The following is an 18,300-nucleotide window of genomic DNA, read 5'->3' on the forward strand; positions in this document are numbered from 1 at the left end:
GTTCCGTTTGATTACATCACTTAGTTCTCTAATTCTCCCCTCATACTCCTGGATTTTTTTATCTCTCTTTTTCTCAGCTTCCTTTGTTTCCATAATTTTATCTTCTAATTCACCTATTCTCTCCTCTGCCTCTTCAATATGAGCTGTGGTCGCCTCCATTTTATCTTGCACGTCATTTATAGCATTTTTTAGCTCCTCCTGACTATTTCTTAGTCCCTTGATCTCTGTAGCAATAGATTCTCTGCTGTCCTCTATACTTTTTTTCAAGCCCAGCGATTAATTTTATGACTATTATTCTAAATTCTTGTTCCGTTATATTGCTTAAATCGTTTTTGATTGATTCATTAGCTGTTGCTACTTCCTGGAGTTTCTTTTGGGAATTCTTTCGTTTCGTCATTTTGGATAGTCCCTTGGGTGGCGCAGAACTGCAGGGCACTTTCCCTGTGCTGTCTGGAGTAACTTGTGTTGGTGGGCGGGGCTGCAGTCAGACCTGATGTCTGCCCCCCGCCCACTGCTGGGGCCACAGTCAGACTGGTGTGTACCTTATTTTCCCCTCTCCCAGGGGCAGGACTCACTGTGGATGGTGTGGCCCCCATCTGGGCTACTTGCACACTGCCAGGCTTGTGGTGATGCTTTGATGGGATCTGGTGTATTAACTGGGATGGATCCGCAAGGTGCACAGGGGCGGGAGGGGCAGGCTTAGCTCGCTTTGCTGTCGGTGGTCCCCTGCAGGAGGGGCCCTGCAGCACCAGGAGGGAGGCAGACCTGTCGGAGGGATGGATCCACAGAAGCACAGCGTTGGGTGTTTGCGCAGTGCAAGCAAGTTCAGTGACAGAAACTGGTTTCCTTTGGGATTTCGGCTGGGGGATGGGAGAGAGAGAGATGGCGCTTGCCAGTGCCTTTGTTCTCCACTGAGCTGAGCTCTGTCTTCTGGGGCTCAATAACTCTCTTTCCCGATGTCCTCTCGCCCTCGCTGCTCTCCGAGGGCAGAGCTGTTCACTTTTAACATTCCACATGTTAAGTCCTGCTGGCTGTCAGAACTCATGGAGTCCAGCCCTTCCGCCTTTGCAAGCCAGACTTTGGGGGCTCTGCCTTGCCGGGCGGGCCGCCCCTCCGTGCCCCCCCCCCCCGCCTCCCTCCCGCCAGTCCGTGTAGCATGCACTGCCTCTCCACCCTTTCTACCCTCTGCCGTGGGCCTCTTGTCTACACTTGGCTCCGGAGAGTCCGTTCTGCTAGTCTGGTGGTTTTCTGGGTTATTTAGGCAGATGTGGGTGGAATCTAAATGATCAGCAGGATGCAGTGAGCCCACCGTCCTCCTACACCGCCATCTTCTCGGTCCAGGTCTAATAAATGAAAGTTTAAGGCTTCTTGCTGCAGAGGGAGATGACGAGCAGGAGGTATGAAACTACAGTTTATGAGCTCCTATCTTTGGAAGTTTTAGGGTTGGGATTTCAGAGGAGTTAGGGGAGGAGATAGAAATCTGCAAACGTGCCTGTGAGCATCAACACTGCCTTCTATTTGCACAGCATATGAGCATCTACAAGGTGCTCTCCCATCCAACAGTCTCATGTAGTCCTCAGAGCAAGTCTGGGGGGAGGGGAGTGCTGACAGCCTTCATCTTCTTTCCATTCCTTCCATGCTTAGCACCCAGAGGGGACTTTAATTTGCCCATATTTTGGGCCTGACCAGGAAAATGCAGCCATTCGTTAGTCAACATGCAGCTAGAACAGTCACAGATTTGAATTAGGAGCAGGGAAATGTGGGAAGAAGGCATTTTCCTCAATTGTTCTGGGGAATAAAATGTAACAGAAGGGGAAGCTTTGATAAAATATAGTAGTTCAGATGTTAACTTTTTTCTATGACAGTACCGAGAACATGGGGGTGCAGGGAGAGAAGAGGAAAAATTAATTCTAAATATATATGACTAACTTTGTATGTAAGACAACATATACCCACACGAAAATTTCTAGACTTTTATGCCATCCTTACCAAGAAGATAAACTAATCATTTTTGAGCAATCCCATGTAATTTATTTATCATTTTACAAGCATGCACTATTCTCAGCAGTAAGGACTTACTTGAGAGTAATCCTGCCCACCAGAGCCATTCCTTGAGGTAAGAATGTCCACCTTGTCCTAAGAAAATAAGAACAATTAAAATTTAGTTCGGAACTGGAGGAAGAAGTTCGAAAGAACTGACTGCTGGGAAAAGTAATGGAAAACGGTTGGAAGAGGCAAGATGTAAGGCCAACTCAGCATAGCTAGTCTTTAGCTTATTTACTTGGTCACTTCTAAAGATCTTCTATTGCTTTTGATTATGTCACTTTTGATTTTTATAGAAAGTAAGTTTTTACATTTGCTAGAAAATCTTATTTAATCATTATGTTTAGTGTATTTATGCCTGCCAGAGATGTGGACATAGACTCTAAATACTTTGCCTCACCCACAGTTAAAATTAAAGATAGAAACTGTATATTGTAAATTACATCAGTACCTAATGAGGACCTAGAAGGGAAGAAGATGGTTAACATACAGGCTTTTGAGATTTTGGATAGTCAATCAGAGAACAACAAGTATTAGCCAGTAGGACTCTCCTTATTCTTTACCTTGGCATCATGAAACTGAGTTTCTCTCTAGTTTACTGAAAAGGATAAAAAGCTTTCCTGAGATATTCAAAGGGTTATCTTTTCTTTACTGTAATCTGTGACCTAAAGTCATTGCTATGTTTGCTATAGAAAATGGAATTTTCTCACCAATTCAACATACTTAATCCTGTGTCTTTGACCTGATTTTGTTACAATTAAATGAAACAGATTATATTAGCTGTGAAGATTATCTTGCAAGGTAGTTTATTTATTTAGGATTTTCTTCTTATAAAATGTGCAAGTAATTAAACTGGAATATTACAATATGATTTCATAATCTATCTTTAAAAAACTTAATAATATATTGCAAATATTTTTCTCATGTCCTTATTTAATGGCTTAATATTACTTCAAAATCTGGCATATCATTATTTACTTAATCTGTGTGCAACTACACACACACACACACACACACACCGAGTTTCTAGTTTTGTTCTCATTACATAAAACCTTTAAATAAATATCCTGTTATGTAACTATAGGTGTCATTCTTGTTCACTTCTTAGGATACATTTCCAGAAGTGAAATTATTAGGTTTTAAGACATTAACATTTTTAAGCTTTACCAAATTTCTCTTAGGAAAGTTTGTACCCATATATGCTGCCTCCAGCAATGTTTGGGAGGGCTATTTATTTTCCAAATTCCCTTACCAGCATAAGGCCTTTTAACGAAAAAACGAAATCTTGTTAAAATGGTAGACAACAGGGGCGCCTGGGTGGCGCAGTCGCTTAAGCGTCTGACTTCAGCCAGGTCACGATCTCGCGGTCCGTGAGTTCGAGCCCCGCGTCAGGCTCTGGGCTGATGGCTCGGAGCCTGGAGCCTGTTTCCGACTCTGTGTCTCCCTCTCTCTCTGCCCCTCCCCCATTCATGCTCTGTCTCTCTCTGTCCCAAAAATAAATAAAAAACGTTGAAAAAAAAATTAAAAAAAAAAAAAGGTAGACAACAACCCAGGAGCTCATTGTTATAGAGTTGGTGTCTCTTTGGGTACTAGTGAAATAATATTTACTTCTATCTGTTTATTGACCACTTGCATTTCTTGCTTTATGAGTTTCTTATTTATGTACTTTGCCTATTTTACCTTAGGGTACTAATCTTTTTCTTATCACCTATAGTCACTCTTTATATATTATGGATCTTAATATCCTTTGGTCGTATATTTTGGAAACATGCCCCCCCCCCATGTCATTTGGTTTTTAGTTTCAGTTAAGGTGTTTCCATGTAGGATTTTTTAAAAAATCAATTTAGGTAATCTCTTCTTTCATATAGAATAGCTTCTTCATTTATCTGTATGGTTAGAAACACCTTCTTTTAGGTTTTTTGAAAAAAATCATTTCATTTTAAATTGCTGAATAGTATGAAGTAAAACTCTTACATTTTTCTCCTCTAATTTTTGCCGATTGTCTCAACACTTTAAAAAAAAAATGTTTATTTATTTTGAGAGAGAAGGAGAGAGTGCACGCACCCACTCTCATGCAAGCCGGGGTAGGGCAAAAAGAGAGGGAGAGAGAGAATCCTAAGCAGGCTCTGCATGCTGTCAGTGCAGCGCCTGATGCGGGGCTCAGTCTCACTAACCGTGAGATCATGACGTCGTCATGAGTCGTGAGTCGTATGCTTAATCTACTGAGCCACCCAGGTGCCCCATTAACACTTTTGATTGAATAAGCCATCCTTTCTCCAGTGAATTGAAATGCCACTTTAAAAAATCATGTATTAAATTGTTATACGTACTTGGGTCCCTTTATAAGTTTTCAATTATCTCTCATTTTTTTGTCTATCTTTTTTAGTGCTAGTATCAAACTGTTTTAATTACTATAGCATTATAGTATGTTTTATTTCTGATAGTGCAAATCTCCAATAGTACTTTTATGAACTTATTTGTGCAATTTGTAGTCATTTTTCCATATGAACCTTAGAATATTATTTAGCTCTTCTATGATATTCTTGATAAGAAAGAATAGAAATGCATGGTTAATGGAGGGTAGTCAAGCTAAGTTACTTAGCATGTGAAATATCACTATAGTAACAGCAACCTAATTCTGCTATCCATTTACTGATTTAACAAATACTTATTGGGTGTCAAACACTATGCTAGGGAAGGTTCCTGCTCTTGTGAATCTACTATCAATAAACAAGTAAATAAACATTAAATGTACAGTGACAGATTTTTTAGGTACAATGAAGGAAACCCTTAGGGCAATGATAGAGAGTAACAGGGCGGGATGAAGGCGGTAAGGGACATCTCCCAGAGAGGAAGACCAGGGAAGGTGATGATATTTAAGCTGAAGTCCGAAGGATGAGTCAGCCAAATGAAAAGCAGGGAGAAGAGCGTTCCATGCAAAAGGAAAAGACCTTGAGGTGGCAAAGAACTTGGTCTATTCCAGGAACCAGAGAAAAAGTAAGGGATAGGGACAGTAGCAGAAGATAAAGCTGCAGAGACTGCAAGGGCCAGTTTACGCAGGAGGTCAAAGACTGTGGAAAGGTGTCTGGATTTTATTCTGAGTGCAAAGAAAAGCCACTGACATGTGTTAAGCAGGAAAGCAGCATCTGACCTTGAACACTGAAATCACACACAACAGCTATGAAAGAAGAATTCATTCCACACTCTAAACCTCTGGAAACAAGAATTTTAGTTTTACCCTGAAGGAGACACAGCAGGTTCAATCCTGGACACCACAGAGGAGATTTGCTAAGCACAGAGACAGGGAATAAGATAGAGACAGTAAAATATTACTGCTGTAGCACCAAGGTCTTACAATAGGATTATTTCTGCAGAAACTTGAATTCTCTAGTTGCATCCGTTTCTTACCAGCTCTGGTAATGCCCTTCTTTGCCAGTTGCAAGAGGCCCTTCTTTTTCAGTATGAAGCTGGAGCCAATAAAAATACTGGAACTCACTGCCAGCATTAGGCCTACATACAGACTGTATCTGTTTTCTACATTTGCAGAAATGATCAAGTTGCTTATGCTGGAATTCAGGTCCCTGTAGCTGGAATTCAGGTCCCTGTAGAGGACAGGAGAAGCCAGCAGTCGTGACACATTTGTGATCTCACACCAGGCCTGGGAGGAGTTTGCACAGACTAGAGATAGCATGTAGCCTGGAAAAAAGGAAAGAAGGAAATGTCAACAAACACAAAAGGGAGATACATTAATGTTTACCCCTTTTCTGTAAAAAGAAAGAGAAACCCAAGTGGATGGTACTGAAACTCTGTTTCTTACTGCATGAAGGGAAGTCTCCGGGAGGTGGTTCCCAGTCCTGTGGACACGTTCCGTTTGACTCACACAGGTTCTTAAAAATGTTTTGAAATTGCTTAGTTGTCATCATTTAAAAATGAGAGATTTCACCTGAAAGTCTGACTTCATCTTATAAATTGGAGAATCTGGACAACACTTGCTTGGTTCTTCATTCTAGCAAAACAGCAACATGACTTGTGCTCATTAATCCATCACTGTCCCCCACACGCACCTCACTCCTCATGATCAGCGTGGCTCCTGGAGAGCAGTGTTTGTGATGCCTGGGCATAGGGACAGGCAGGGCAATCCATCGGTCAGAATGTTATAGGAAATGCAGCTAACCCATTCTGTGGGGCGTGAACTGTGCCTTTCAGAAAAGGTATTTAAAAGTGGGTTTAGGGTTCTGTACTACTTTCCCTGAAGAGAATGATTTTTCAGGTCTACTCCTCTCCCTTCTCCTAAATTAAATAGAATCTAATAAAAAAATGAATTATACCTCAGTAAGCTTTTCTTAGAATGGAATTCAAATAAACATGTAAATCTACTGAACCAGACCCGGTATTAGAAGTGCCTTGGAATTTGAAAGCTAAATGCAAAAACATAAATGAACCCACGATAGACAATGTAAGAAACTTTTATTTATTTTTTATTTATTTTTAAATGATTGTTTTTGAGAGAGAGAGACAGAAAGCACCTGCACATGAGTGAGGGTGGGGTGGAGAGACAGGGGACAGAGGACCCCAAGCAGGCTCCAGGCTGACAGCAGAGGGCCCAATATAGGGATCCAACTCATGAGCCAAAGTCGGACAGCCAACCGTCTGAGCCACCCAGCTGCCCCTGTAAAAAACTTTTAAATCTGTTCTCCACTTGAAAAACTAGCTGCGAACAAAGTGACATTGTGACTAGATTTTCTGACTCTCTTCTAACTTTTTTCCTTTTATTTTTATTTTAAGTATCGTTAACATACAGTATTATGTTAGTTTCATTTTTGTCTTTAAAAAGCATATTTTTTTCCATTCTAACAAAGAAGGCAAAGCTAAATGAATCAACTACAATATTAGAGTTCCATGAAAAAAATTAGTTTTACATCTCAATTTTTTTTTTTTTTTTTTTTTTACATCTCAGAAATCTTAAGAAGGCAAAACAGTTTGACCAAATGATGTCTTAGGGATAAAACTTTGGTAACTGTATTAATGCCTCTCTGACATTATGCAGTTATCTGAATTTACCACTTACAAAGTTAGGAAACAACTATAAAATTCAGGCCTTAAAAAGGTAAAATAATTGAATTCAAGACTTTCATGATTATTATTTCACTTATTTCTTATCATTTGAAAATGAATAAACTGTTTCAAAGATACTGCATAAATTCTAAGTCAAAATTGCTAAATATTCCAAGAAGAATTCTATGGCTGTAGGTATAGTCTATAACATTGAGGAATTTTCAGGTAGGCTGTTTTAATAAGAATTGCTACAAATTTTCAAACAAGCTAGCCATAGCAATCTTGTTCCAGTCACTGTTCATCTCGTCTAAACCTCAAGAATGGAAAATGATTTTCATAGTAAGAGTTTCCATTCCATTAATTCCTGAGAGAGGAAACATCTGACTTGACTTTCCAGTGAATTCCATGGCTGCAGTGGTGTTACTTACTATGTAATTAACATAACCATTCCAAAACTTCATCTGGGAAAACAGTGTGGGCAGGTCTCATTCCAGTGAAACAATATTCTTTCTAAGCTGTTGACACAGCAAAATGTTTCCAACATTTTAGGGGGGTGTGGGGGCAGAGGGCAATAAGGGAAAGCAAATAATCTTTGTTGTATTTTGTAAGTTCTTATTGTGAACAGTAGATATTAATGTGCAAGTTTTATGGCAGGAACAATAATAAAAATCTTGTCTAGTTTCTGACCTTCGAGAAATGGCTTTATGTTTTGGGTGCATGTTGATGAGAGGAGCCTACAGCAGATGTGACTGAAGCAGGAAGTGGGGGGGGGTGAAGGGTGGGTTGGTGGGTGTGGAGTGGTGTAGGGCAGGAGACAGATGGGTGAAGTACAGTGTGTGGGCAGAGAGTCTGTGGAGTATTTCAGAGGGATCAGATATCTGAGTTGGCTTCTGAAGATTCTAGTAAACAAAGTAAGTTTAATCTAAACTTTATTCAACACAGAGAAAATCTATTACATTCATTATATTTTATTTTTTAAATGTTTATTTTTGAGAGTGAGAGTGAGAGAGTGAGAGAGAGAGCACACGTGTGCAAGCGGGGGAGGGACAGAAAGAGAGGGAGACACAGAATCTGAAGCAGACTCCAGGCTCTGAGCTGTCAGCACAGAGCAGCAACATCGGGCTGGAACCCAAAAACCGAACTGAGGAATCATGACCTGAGCCAAAGTCAGATGCTTAATCAACTGAGCCACCCAGGCACCCATCGTTATATTTTATTTTAATAGACACTATAATACCCTCTAAAATGATGGAACCAACTCATACTCCTACAAGCAGGGAGCATGCATTAATTCTTTGGTACTGTTATTAATTTGTGCAAATATTGAGTAATTAATATTTAGAAAATATGTGTCAGTTATAAAGAAAAATAATTCAATATGCACCAATGTGTCAACCACCCAATTTAAGAAATAAAACATTATCTCTATCATTATCCCTGACTTCCCGCAAAAGATCCCTATTCTTTACCAAAAAAAAAAAAAAAAAAGATTTCCCTTATATGACTATATCTTTAAAAAATAAATTATTTAGTTTTACCTCTTGCACCTTATAAAATATAGTCATACAGTAGGTTCTTTGGAGATTTGCTTGTTTTTGAGATTTATCAGTGTTGATGCACCTGGCTTTAGGGTTTGTTTTTGCCTAGTTCTACCGAATTTCACCGTATGATTATCTCACAGTTTTTCTATTTTACAGTTGGTGGACATTTGGGTAATGTACAACATTTTTGCTCTCCAAACAGTACTGCTAACATTCTTAGTTATGTTGAAACATATAATTAATGATATCTGACAATTTTTGACCCCATGAAAATAGCCGTTTCATATTGTTGAACTTGATATGTATGTTCTATATACAAGTGTGAAAGTTCACTTATACACATACAACTTAAAAATTTAAAAACAAAGTTAAATTGTCTGTAGGATTGTATACCTTTCCTCACCTTGAGCTCTGTTGCTATCTATAAACATGGACAAGTTAAGTATTCACTCTTGACTTCAATTTCCTCATCTCTAAAATGAGGGAGTTTGACTCAATGATTCTGAAGATGCCTTCTATAATTTGTGATTTGATCATAAGCTATCTTTGTTCCCAGAGTGATTTACTTACAATCCCAGTGGCTCATAAATGTTGCTGATAAACCAGCTTTAAATTCACAGGCACTTGGAGTTGAAAGACATTTTAAAGAAACCGATGCCAAGATTATTAAGTGACTTGCTAAAGCCATGTAATTGCCTAAATCAGCCAAGTATTTGGCTGACCAATTTCCAGGCCAGTATTCTTATTTCAGAAAAGTAAAACATAAAGTAAAAATAAAGCCAGTTGAAAGTTATTAATGTTTATACAAAGATGAAATACTTTGAATAATTTTTTTCAGGTACAATTTGCCTATGGAGAGTAATAATTAAAATTGTCCAGTTTATTACATACAGTAGGAAGTTGGTTCCTAAGAAGTCAATGATTGCGTAAAACTGCATTTTTAATCACTACAAGATATTTCCAGTTTGAGGAAATCATTGTCTCACCATCTATATTATGTGTTAGTTTGGCTTATTATTCAGCAAATATTTACTCCCTCATACCTCCTGATGTGGGCAGAGCATTCTTCCCCTGAGGTCAGGCTGAAAGTGAGTTGGTGGTCAATGGGACAACAGCAGAGGTGATATGAAGACAGGCTTCAAATGCACTTATGTGCTTAGGTTTACTCTCTTTTACCTCTGTATTGGTCAGGAATAGAGCTTCCCTAAGGAGCTGCTGCCCCTTCAGCCTGAGCCCCAGAATGAAAATACATGGAGCAGATCTAAGTTTATCCCACAGGAAGGAGCCAAGCCTGCACGGACATGTAGCCTGATGCAGAGACACCCAAGTGAACACAGGTTAGTTCAATCAACCATCAGCTGATCTACAGACACATTGGCAAGAGTATATAATTGTTGTTTTCAGCCGTTGAGTTTGGGGCTATATATTACATAGCAATAGCTGACTGATACACTTGTCTATTCCTATTAGCATACAAAAAATAAATAAATAAATGAATCTCTTTATATTCCCTACAATTTATTCTCCAAATATCAGCCAGTGTGAATCAGATTATGTCATTCCTCTGCTTAATTTCCCTCTCCCACCCCATGACTTTTCATTGTTATTATAACAAAATCTAAACTTCTCATCCTGGACTCTTTAAAAGCTTTACATGCTCTGACATTATATTGCATCTCTCTCTCTCATTCATTCTCTGAAATAACACTAGCTGTCTTTTCAATCATTAATTCAACAGTTATTGAGTATCTACTGTCCGTGAGGCATTTTCTAGAAGCTGGGGATACAATGATGAATAACATAGAATTCCTGCTCTCATGTTTATTCTAATGAGGGGAAACAAACAAGTAAACTAATAACTACATATCTTGAGTTCCATGGAAAGCAGTAAAATTAGCATAAAGGAATTTTTTTTTTTTAATGAAGTGGACAAACCTTTCTGCTATGTATAAATGCAACAATCTTGAGGCAGTGATGTGCTTGAGGCTGACTGGGATGATGGAAGGGAGATGGCAAGAGATGAGGTGAAAGTGTGGTAGGGGGCAACATCAGGTGAAATGAGTCTTTAGATTAGTAGGTCCAAACTTGTCATTCTCCCTGTAAAATTCTACAATGGCTTCCTTTCTCCAAAATCCCCACCATAGTCTATCAGGGCTAACAGGATGCTGCCTCCTGTTATCTCTCTAACCACATTCCCTACAATTTTTTTTGGTCCTGTTTCTTTCATAAACTAAATTCCTTCTCACCTTAAAGCTTTGTGACATGTGCCTTAGCCTGGGTAGTGGCTGGCAAGCTAACTACTCCTCATTGAGCTCTTACTTGAAAATGGTACTTCCTTAGAAAGGCCTTCCTGCCTACCCACTCTAAAGAAACTTCTCACTTTCCATCATATCACCTTACTGCCCATGAAACAAACTTCTTCTCACAGCTTCATTATGGCTTTATAACAGCCTTGTAAATTCATATATCTATTTCTTTTTTAAAAATTCCTTTTTTGTTTAATGTTATTTATTTTTGAGAGAGCGAGTGAGCAAGCAGGGGAGGGGCAGAAAGAGGGAGACAGAGAATCACAAGCAGACTCCACACTGTTGGTGTAGAGATTGACGCAGGGCTCAAACTCATGAACCATGAAATCATGACCTGAATAAAAAATCAAGAGTTGGATGCTCAACCAACTGAGCCATCCAGGCACCGCTTTTTATTTACTCAACAAAATAATTGTTGAACACCTACCATGCAAGGCATTATGTTAGGTATTCATTTATTCAACACTTTGCAAATTCTTATTAAGCAATTCCTGTGTTCCAGGCCCTGCTCTAAGAACAGGTGAGATAGTGATCAACAAAACAGGTGAACAGGTCTCTGTTTCCCTGAAGCTGACTGACAACTTTAGTGAGAGAGAACTATCAGACAGGAACAAGGGGAGCAGAATAGGAATGAGAAATAATTTAGAGAAAATTTGGCACAGAATAAGAATGAGAAATTATTTTGAGCAGATATGGAAAGCAAGTCATAGTAATATATCTACATATAAACTCCGTTAAGGCTGGGTAAGAAGACCATGATTTCAATTAACCAAAGTAAAACTGAAAAGACACTCTTGATGAAAGAAAAAAAATTAACCGAGATCTTACCACCATCGGTGTGTTTGGAAGCCAAGTACTGTAGGAGGACTGTTGTCCATCAAATCTCCTACATAACCCGCTGCTCTTTTCACACCTTACAATCTGTATATTACTAAAGTTACTAAAGCACTAAAGATAAAATCCTCCAGAAATTAAAAAAAGGCTTAAATAATGAAGATGTAGGAAAGGAACTTAAAGGACAATATTGCAATAAGGTACATTTATATCAGACAACAAAAGGAAACAAAAGGCATCCAAATTGGTAAGGAAGAAGTAAAACTTTCACTATTTGCAGATGACATGATACTGTATATAGAAAGCTCCAAAGACTCTACCAAAGAAACTACTAGGAACTGATAATCAAATTCATTCAGTGAGGTCGTAGGTTACAAAATCAACATACAGAAATCTGTTGTATTTCTACACACCAATAATGAAGCAGCAAAAAGAAAAATCAAGAAAAGAATCCCATTTACAATTGTACCAAAATAGTAAGATGCCAGGAATAAACCTAAGCAAAGAGGGGAAAGATCTGTACTCTGAAAACTGTAAGACACTGGTGAAAGAAATTTAAAAGGACACGAAGAAATGGAAAGACATTGCATGCTCATGGATTAGAAGAACAAAGATTGTTAAAATGTCAATCCTACCCAAAGCACTCTACACATTTAATGCAATCTCTATCAAAATACCAACACCATTTTTTAAGAACTAGAACAATCCTAAAATGTGTATGGAACCACAAAAGACCCCAAATAGCCAAAGTAACCTTGAAAAAGCAAAGCAAAGCAAAGCAAAGCTAGAGGTATCACAGTTCTGGACTTCAAGTTATACTGCAAAGTTATAGTGATCAAAACAGTATGGTGCTGGCACAAAAACAGACACATAGTCAATAGAACAGAATAGAAACCCAGAAATAAATGCACAATTATATAGTTAATCAGTTTTTGACAAACCCGGAAAAATATGCAATGGGAAAAAGACTGTCCCTTCAACAAATGGTGTTGGGAAAACTGGATCACTTTCTTACCCATACACAAAAATAAATTCAAAATGGATTAAAACCCCAAATGTGAGCTGTGAAACCATAAAAATCTTAGAAAAGAACACAAGTAGTAACTTCTTTGACATTGGTCATAGAAAGTTCTTTCTAGATATGTCTTCTGAGGCAAGGGAAAGAAAAGCAAAAATAAACTATTGGGACTTCATTAAAATAAAAATCTGCACAGCAAAATAAACAGTCAAAAAAACTAAAAGATAACCTACAGAAGGGCACCTGGATGGCTCAGTCAGTGAAGCAACTGACTCTTGATTTAGGCCAGGTCATGATCTCATGCTCCTGAGATGGAGCCCCACATTGAGTTCCACACTGAGCATGGAGCCTGCTTGGGATTCTCTCTCTCTCTTTCCCTCTCTCCCTCCCTCTCACTATCCCTCCCTCACTCAGCATGAGCATGCACACTCTCTCTTTCAGAATAAATAAATAACCATTAAAAAAGAACAACCTACAGAATGAGGGATGATATTTGCAATGACATATCTGATAAAGGGCTAGTATCCAAAATATATAAAGAACTTATAAAACTCAACACTCCCCAAACAAATAATCCAATTAAAAATCAGGCAGAAGACATGAACAGATACTTCTCCAAAGAAGATACACAGATCATCAACAGATACATGAAAAGATGTTCATTATCACTTACCATCAGGGAAATGCAAATTAAAACTACAATGAGATATCAGAACTGTCAGAATGGCTAAAATCAACAACATAAGCAACAACAGGTGTTGGTGAGGATGGGGAGAAAAAGAAACCCTTATGTACTGTTGGTGGGAATGCAAACAGGTGCAGCCACTGTGAAACACAGTATGGAAGTTCTTCAGAAAGTTAAAAATAGAATTACCCTACCATCCAGAATGCAAAAACACTAGTTCAAAGGGATACATGCACCCCTATGTTTATAGAAGCATTATTTACAATAGCCAAATTGTGGAAGCAGCCCAATTGTCAATCGATTGATGCATGGATAAAGAAGATGTGGTGTGTGTGTGTATAATATTACTCAGCCATAAAAACAAATGAAATCTTGCCAACTGCAATGACATGGATGGAGCTAGGGAGTATAATGCTAAGTGAAATAAGTCAGAGAAAGAAAAATACCATATGACTTCACTCATGTGGAACTTAAGAAACAAACAAGCAAAGGGGGCAAAAAAGAGGGACAAATCAAGAAACAGACTCTTAAGTATAGAGAACAAACTGATGGTTATCAGAGGGGAGAGGAGTGGGCAGATGGATGAAATAGGTGATGGGGATTAAGGAGTGCACCTGTGATGAGTACTAAGTGACACATGGAAGTGTTGAATCACTATATTGTAAACCTGAAACTAATATTACACTGTATGTTAACTAACTGGAATTAAAATAAAAACTTACAAAAATAAAAACAATTATGTATAGCCCATATTAAATATTAGACTAAACAATTTTGAGCATACTGTTTCCTGGAAAACGTTTAGTTGAGAATTTTAACTACCTTTAAGCACTCTTGAATTTCAGCACTTGGGAAATCTATGGAAGGCTGGAAAAACAACCTGTAAAAATCTGGAGGCAATCTTTTTTATTGCAGTAGAAAAGCAGCTATCTATTACACAAAAAATAATTTTCCTGATAATAAACGTTGTGTTCACTTGGTGAAATTTTTAAAAAATTTTTAAATGTTTATTTATTTTTGAGAGAGAGACAGAGAGAGACAGAGACAGCGTGTGAGTGGGGGAGGGTCAGAGAGAGGGAGACACAGAATCTGAAGCAGGCTCCAGGCTCCCAGCTGTCAGCACAAAGCCCGATGTGGGGCTTGAATTCATGGACCATGAGATCATGACCTGAACCAGTTGGATGCTTAACCAACTGACACACCCAGGCGCCCCCACTTGGTGAAATTTTGAGAAATGTTTATAACAAAGAATTTTTTTAGAGTAAGATTTCAGAATCATTAAAATGAATACCACTGCATCCAACAGAGCCAGAAAATGGGGTTGGGCACCTACAGAAAAACAAAGGCCCAAATAATTTTGTGCCTGGTTTGATCACTAATTATGAAACATTATTCAATTGGCTGGGCCTTGGTTTCTATATCTGTAAAAAGGAGAAAATGACTACGTAATAAAATTCATAGAATTTAATTATGCGTGAAGATAAACTGATACATCTTTATGCAAACCTGTTTTGAAAATTTGAGATTATATACACGAATACGGGACATATCCTAATCAGTACAAAAGAGATACAGCCAGTCCTCAAAGAATACAGTTCCTTAATTTCTTCTTCTCAGAACCATGACAAACTGAATTAGCCCTAAAAACCATCTATGTCATTTTTTATTCTGCTAGCTGGCTGCACCCTGGAAAAGTGGTCCACTTGGTTAAAACTTTGAAAACCATTGGGTCCTCTCTATCTCCAGCTTATTGTCCCTACTGCCAAACCAGCTCAGAATTCTCAAGCAGAGGCCCTGGAATATATGGTTTGTCCTCCTTACAGCCCAGTCTTTCTGTCCTTTGTTTCCTTTATCACCTTCTACAGTCCCATGGTACACAATCTTCATGCAGTTAGTGCTTCATAGGTGACAGGTATATTTCTTACATTCTATTTTCATGGTGTCATATTTTCATAGTAATAAGCTCCTATTGGCTGTTGGACTGAAATTGAGATCTGTGGAATATGTGACATAATATCAAAAACCTAAATAAAAAAAAACCTTCATATGTATTATTTATTTACTTATGTACTTACTTACTTACTTATTATTTATAGAAAATTTTGGCTTAGAAGGTTTTTTGAAGCGTCTATGGTTTTAAGAGTCAAAACCAAGACATGGGGTCAACTTTTTCTTCATGGAAGCCCAAATGGAATATTCTAACCTCAGATCTCATGATGGACTCTTTGTCATTCAGGCCTCAGCTCAAATACAACTTTTTCTAAGGGGTGTTCCTGAGTACCCAATCTAAACACCCCCTACTCTCTCAAGACATTATCCATAACACTTACCACTCTTGTAATGTCCTTTTTTATTCATTTGCTTCTTGCATAGTATCAGCCTTGTACACAGTAAGCTGCATGCAAGGCTTTAATTAGAGTCTAGGCTTAAAAACTGAGAACAAACTGAAGGCTGATGGGGTGGGGGGAGGGTTGGGTAGGTGATGGGTATTGAAGAGGGCATCTTTTGGGATGAGCACTGGGTGTTGTATGGAAACTAATTTGACAATAAATTTTATATAATAAAAATAAATAAATAAATACATAAAAACAAAACAAAACAAAAAACTAGAGTCTAGGACTAGACTGTCTTGTGAATCCCTTCATACCAGCACCTAGGTCAGTGCCTGGCACATGGGATTCTTGTTATTTGGATGACTGACTGACTGAATGAATGAATGAAAAATTGAGACTCTACTCCATTTCAGGCCCTGAACTGTGTGTTTCCTATGTAATCTCACAACTGTAAACTGTATGAATTATTCCCAATTTATTGATGAAGACTCAAGGAGGTTAAGTCATAGCGCAGAAGACTCAGGCCAGAGCCCAATCTTTTCCCACCATTGACAAGGATTCTGATTTCTCTTGTCTTTCCCACACAAATAGAATTCATCACAGGTATTAAGCATTGAGCTTGAGTATTTCTTGTTGGAACTAAAGGCATGAGCAAAGCAGGAAAAACACCTGTTCCTAGAGCAAGTGTAATTCACATACCCTTCTTACTTACAGATCCTTGGGTAAACAAGGGTGGATGTGTTATTAACAGTCTGACTTACTGGTTTAGGAATTATTCAGACAAAGGTCACACAACCTGACTATCTAGGAAATAATTCCAGATCCGGCTGCTTTAGTAACCACTTCCAAAATCTCACCTTTTGAGTAATTCCTGAATTGTTCAGGCGTTTTCTCTTTGTGTCCCTTCTCTCTCTTGCCGGGCATAGTTTTGATTAGCTCAGTGTCTCCCCCTCCAATTCCCCCCACCCAACGTCTTTTTAGTTCAAACTTCCCACATCAAAGATACTCACGCCGGAGGAGCCCAGAGGAGAGAAAAACCGGGAAATGCTCAGCAACTTTGGGAAGGTATTCTTACCACGCCCTTCAATCCTCCCCCTTCCTGTCCATACCAGGTAATTTAGAAATCAGCGTTCCCCTAGACACCTTGAAAGCTGTCACGTCGGTTGAGGCACACCCTTCCTGTCCTGTGGCATGCCCTCAGGTATTCCGGTCCCTACTTCTGTCCCAGCTCACACGCGCCTTCTGTACTGAGACTTCAGAAAGCCTGCCAGTGTTGTAAACAGCTGGCAAAGGGCAAGTGGCGTCCTCGCCCAGCGATTTTTCAGGATTCGAGTGGGGGTCGAAACCCCAGCAGTAACAAGCCTACAAATCACTGCGCCCGGTTCCCGGTCTCCTCTTCTGTTGGGCTCTCGCCTTAGGCAGCCAAGAGGTGGCTGCACAGCGAGCCAGACGCGAGGCTAGCAGGGTTGCAGAAGTGTTCATCTCGAAGACAGAGGAGAGAGGTGGACAGCCCAGGCGGGTCCGGCGTCCTCCCCCGAGGTCCAGGGCGCCTGACCTTCCACCGTGTGTGACCCTCTCGGAGCCAGCGCAGGGCGCCACACCAGACTCCCGTCCCGTCCCCGGGCACGCCCTCTGCCCACCGGGTGACTTCGACCGCGGACTCTGGAAGAGTCTTTCTCAGACGAGACTCGAGAATCTTCCCACAGCACCCTGAATTTCCCCGTCCCGACACTCGGCACGCTGTAATTTACGTGGGTCTGCCTCCTGGACCAGAGGGAGAGCCAAGTTTATGACTTTTTCGACTCAGGCTTTCCCAGAGCCTGGCTTATTATAGGCACCAATAAATATTTATTGACTGGCTGACTGGCTGAAAGACCGAATGCGTAAACTCAAGAATGAATGCGTTACGAGCGGGTGTATTCGTGTCTCTTCCCCACAAGCACCCGGGACCGCCCACCCGGTCTCATCGCTACCCAGATGCCAGATCCCTCGGCTCGGGGACAGACACTCACCTTCCCGGCAGGGCTCTCCAGGCGGCAGCCTCACCTGTGCCCCCATGGCCCCCAGACGGGGCTTCCCGGAGCAGGCGTCGCTCCTCCTCCACCTGGGCCTCTCCTCCTCCTCCTGGACCCGCGATGGGGCGGAGCTGCAGGGTCTGGAACTGGCGCTCACTGACTCCGTCCCCGGGCAGCCTTAGCCAATGTGACTGGAGCCTCCTCGCGAGCCACGCCCCCGAGGTATGAGGCTGGGAGCCGGCTCCTAGCTGGCAGATCCTGGTCCCTGTGGCTGGCGGGAACGCCACCTGCCGCTGTGGTCGGAGGCTGGAGCCGCGCAGCCGGGAAGCACAGACACACCTCACAGGGTAAAGACGTCTCTGGGAGCGTGGAGGCCGCCGAGCCAACTCTCCCGGAATTTAGTGGAGAAAAGGCTGTGCGGAGGGCCCCTTCTGGCCGCCTAGGCGATACAAATGTCTTTTTGAGGGCCC

At 40.3% G+C, this 18,300-nt stretch overlaps 1 protein-coding gene across 1 annotated transcript in view; it reads right to left on the reverse strand.

Annotated features, from left to right (window-relative positions):
* Positions 1-17,959, reverse strand: part of NIPAL1 (NIPA like domain containing 1) — a 32,152-nt gene extending 14,193 nt beyond the window's left edge. Inside the window, exons 1-3 of the mRNA XM_025921970.2 lie at positions 17,828-17,959; positions 5,452-5,739; positions 2,080-2,136 (exon numbers count right to left, since the gene is read on the reverse strand). Coding sequence (XP_025777755.1) covers positions 2,080-2,136; positions 5,452-5,739; positions 17,828-17,873 — 391 coding nt within the window. The 5' untranslated portion in view covers positions 17,874-17,959. The remainder of the gene's footprint in view (positions 1-2,079; positions 2,137-5,451; positions 5,740-17,827) is intronic.
* Positions 17,960-18,300: the final 341 nt, after the last annotated feature.

The sequence above is a fragment of the Puma concolor genome, chromosome B1 (genome assembly GCF_028749965.1).
Source record: "Puma concolor isolate L17-30 chromosome B1, mPumCon1.1.hap2, whole genome shotgun sequence".
Taxonomy (NCBI): Eukaryota; Metazoa; Chordata; class Mammalia; order Carnivora; family Felidae; genus Puma; species Puma concolor.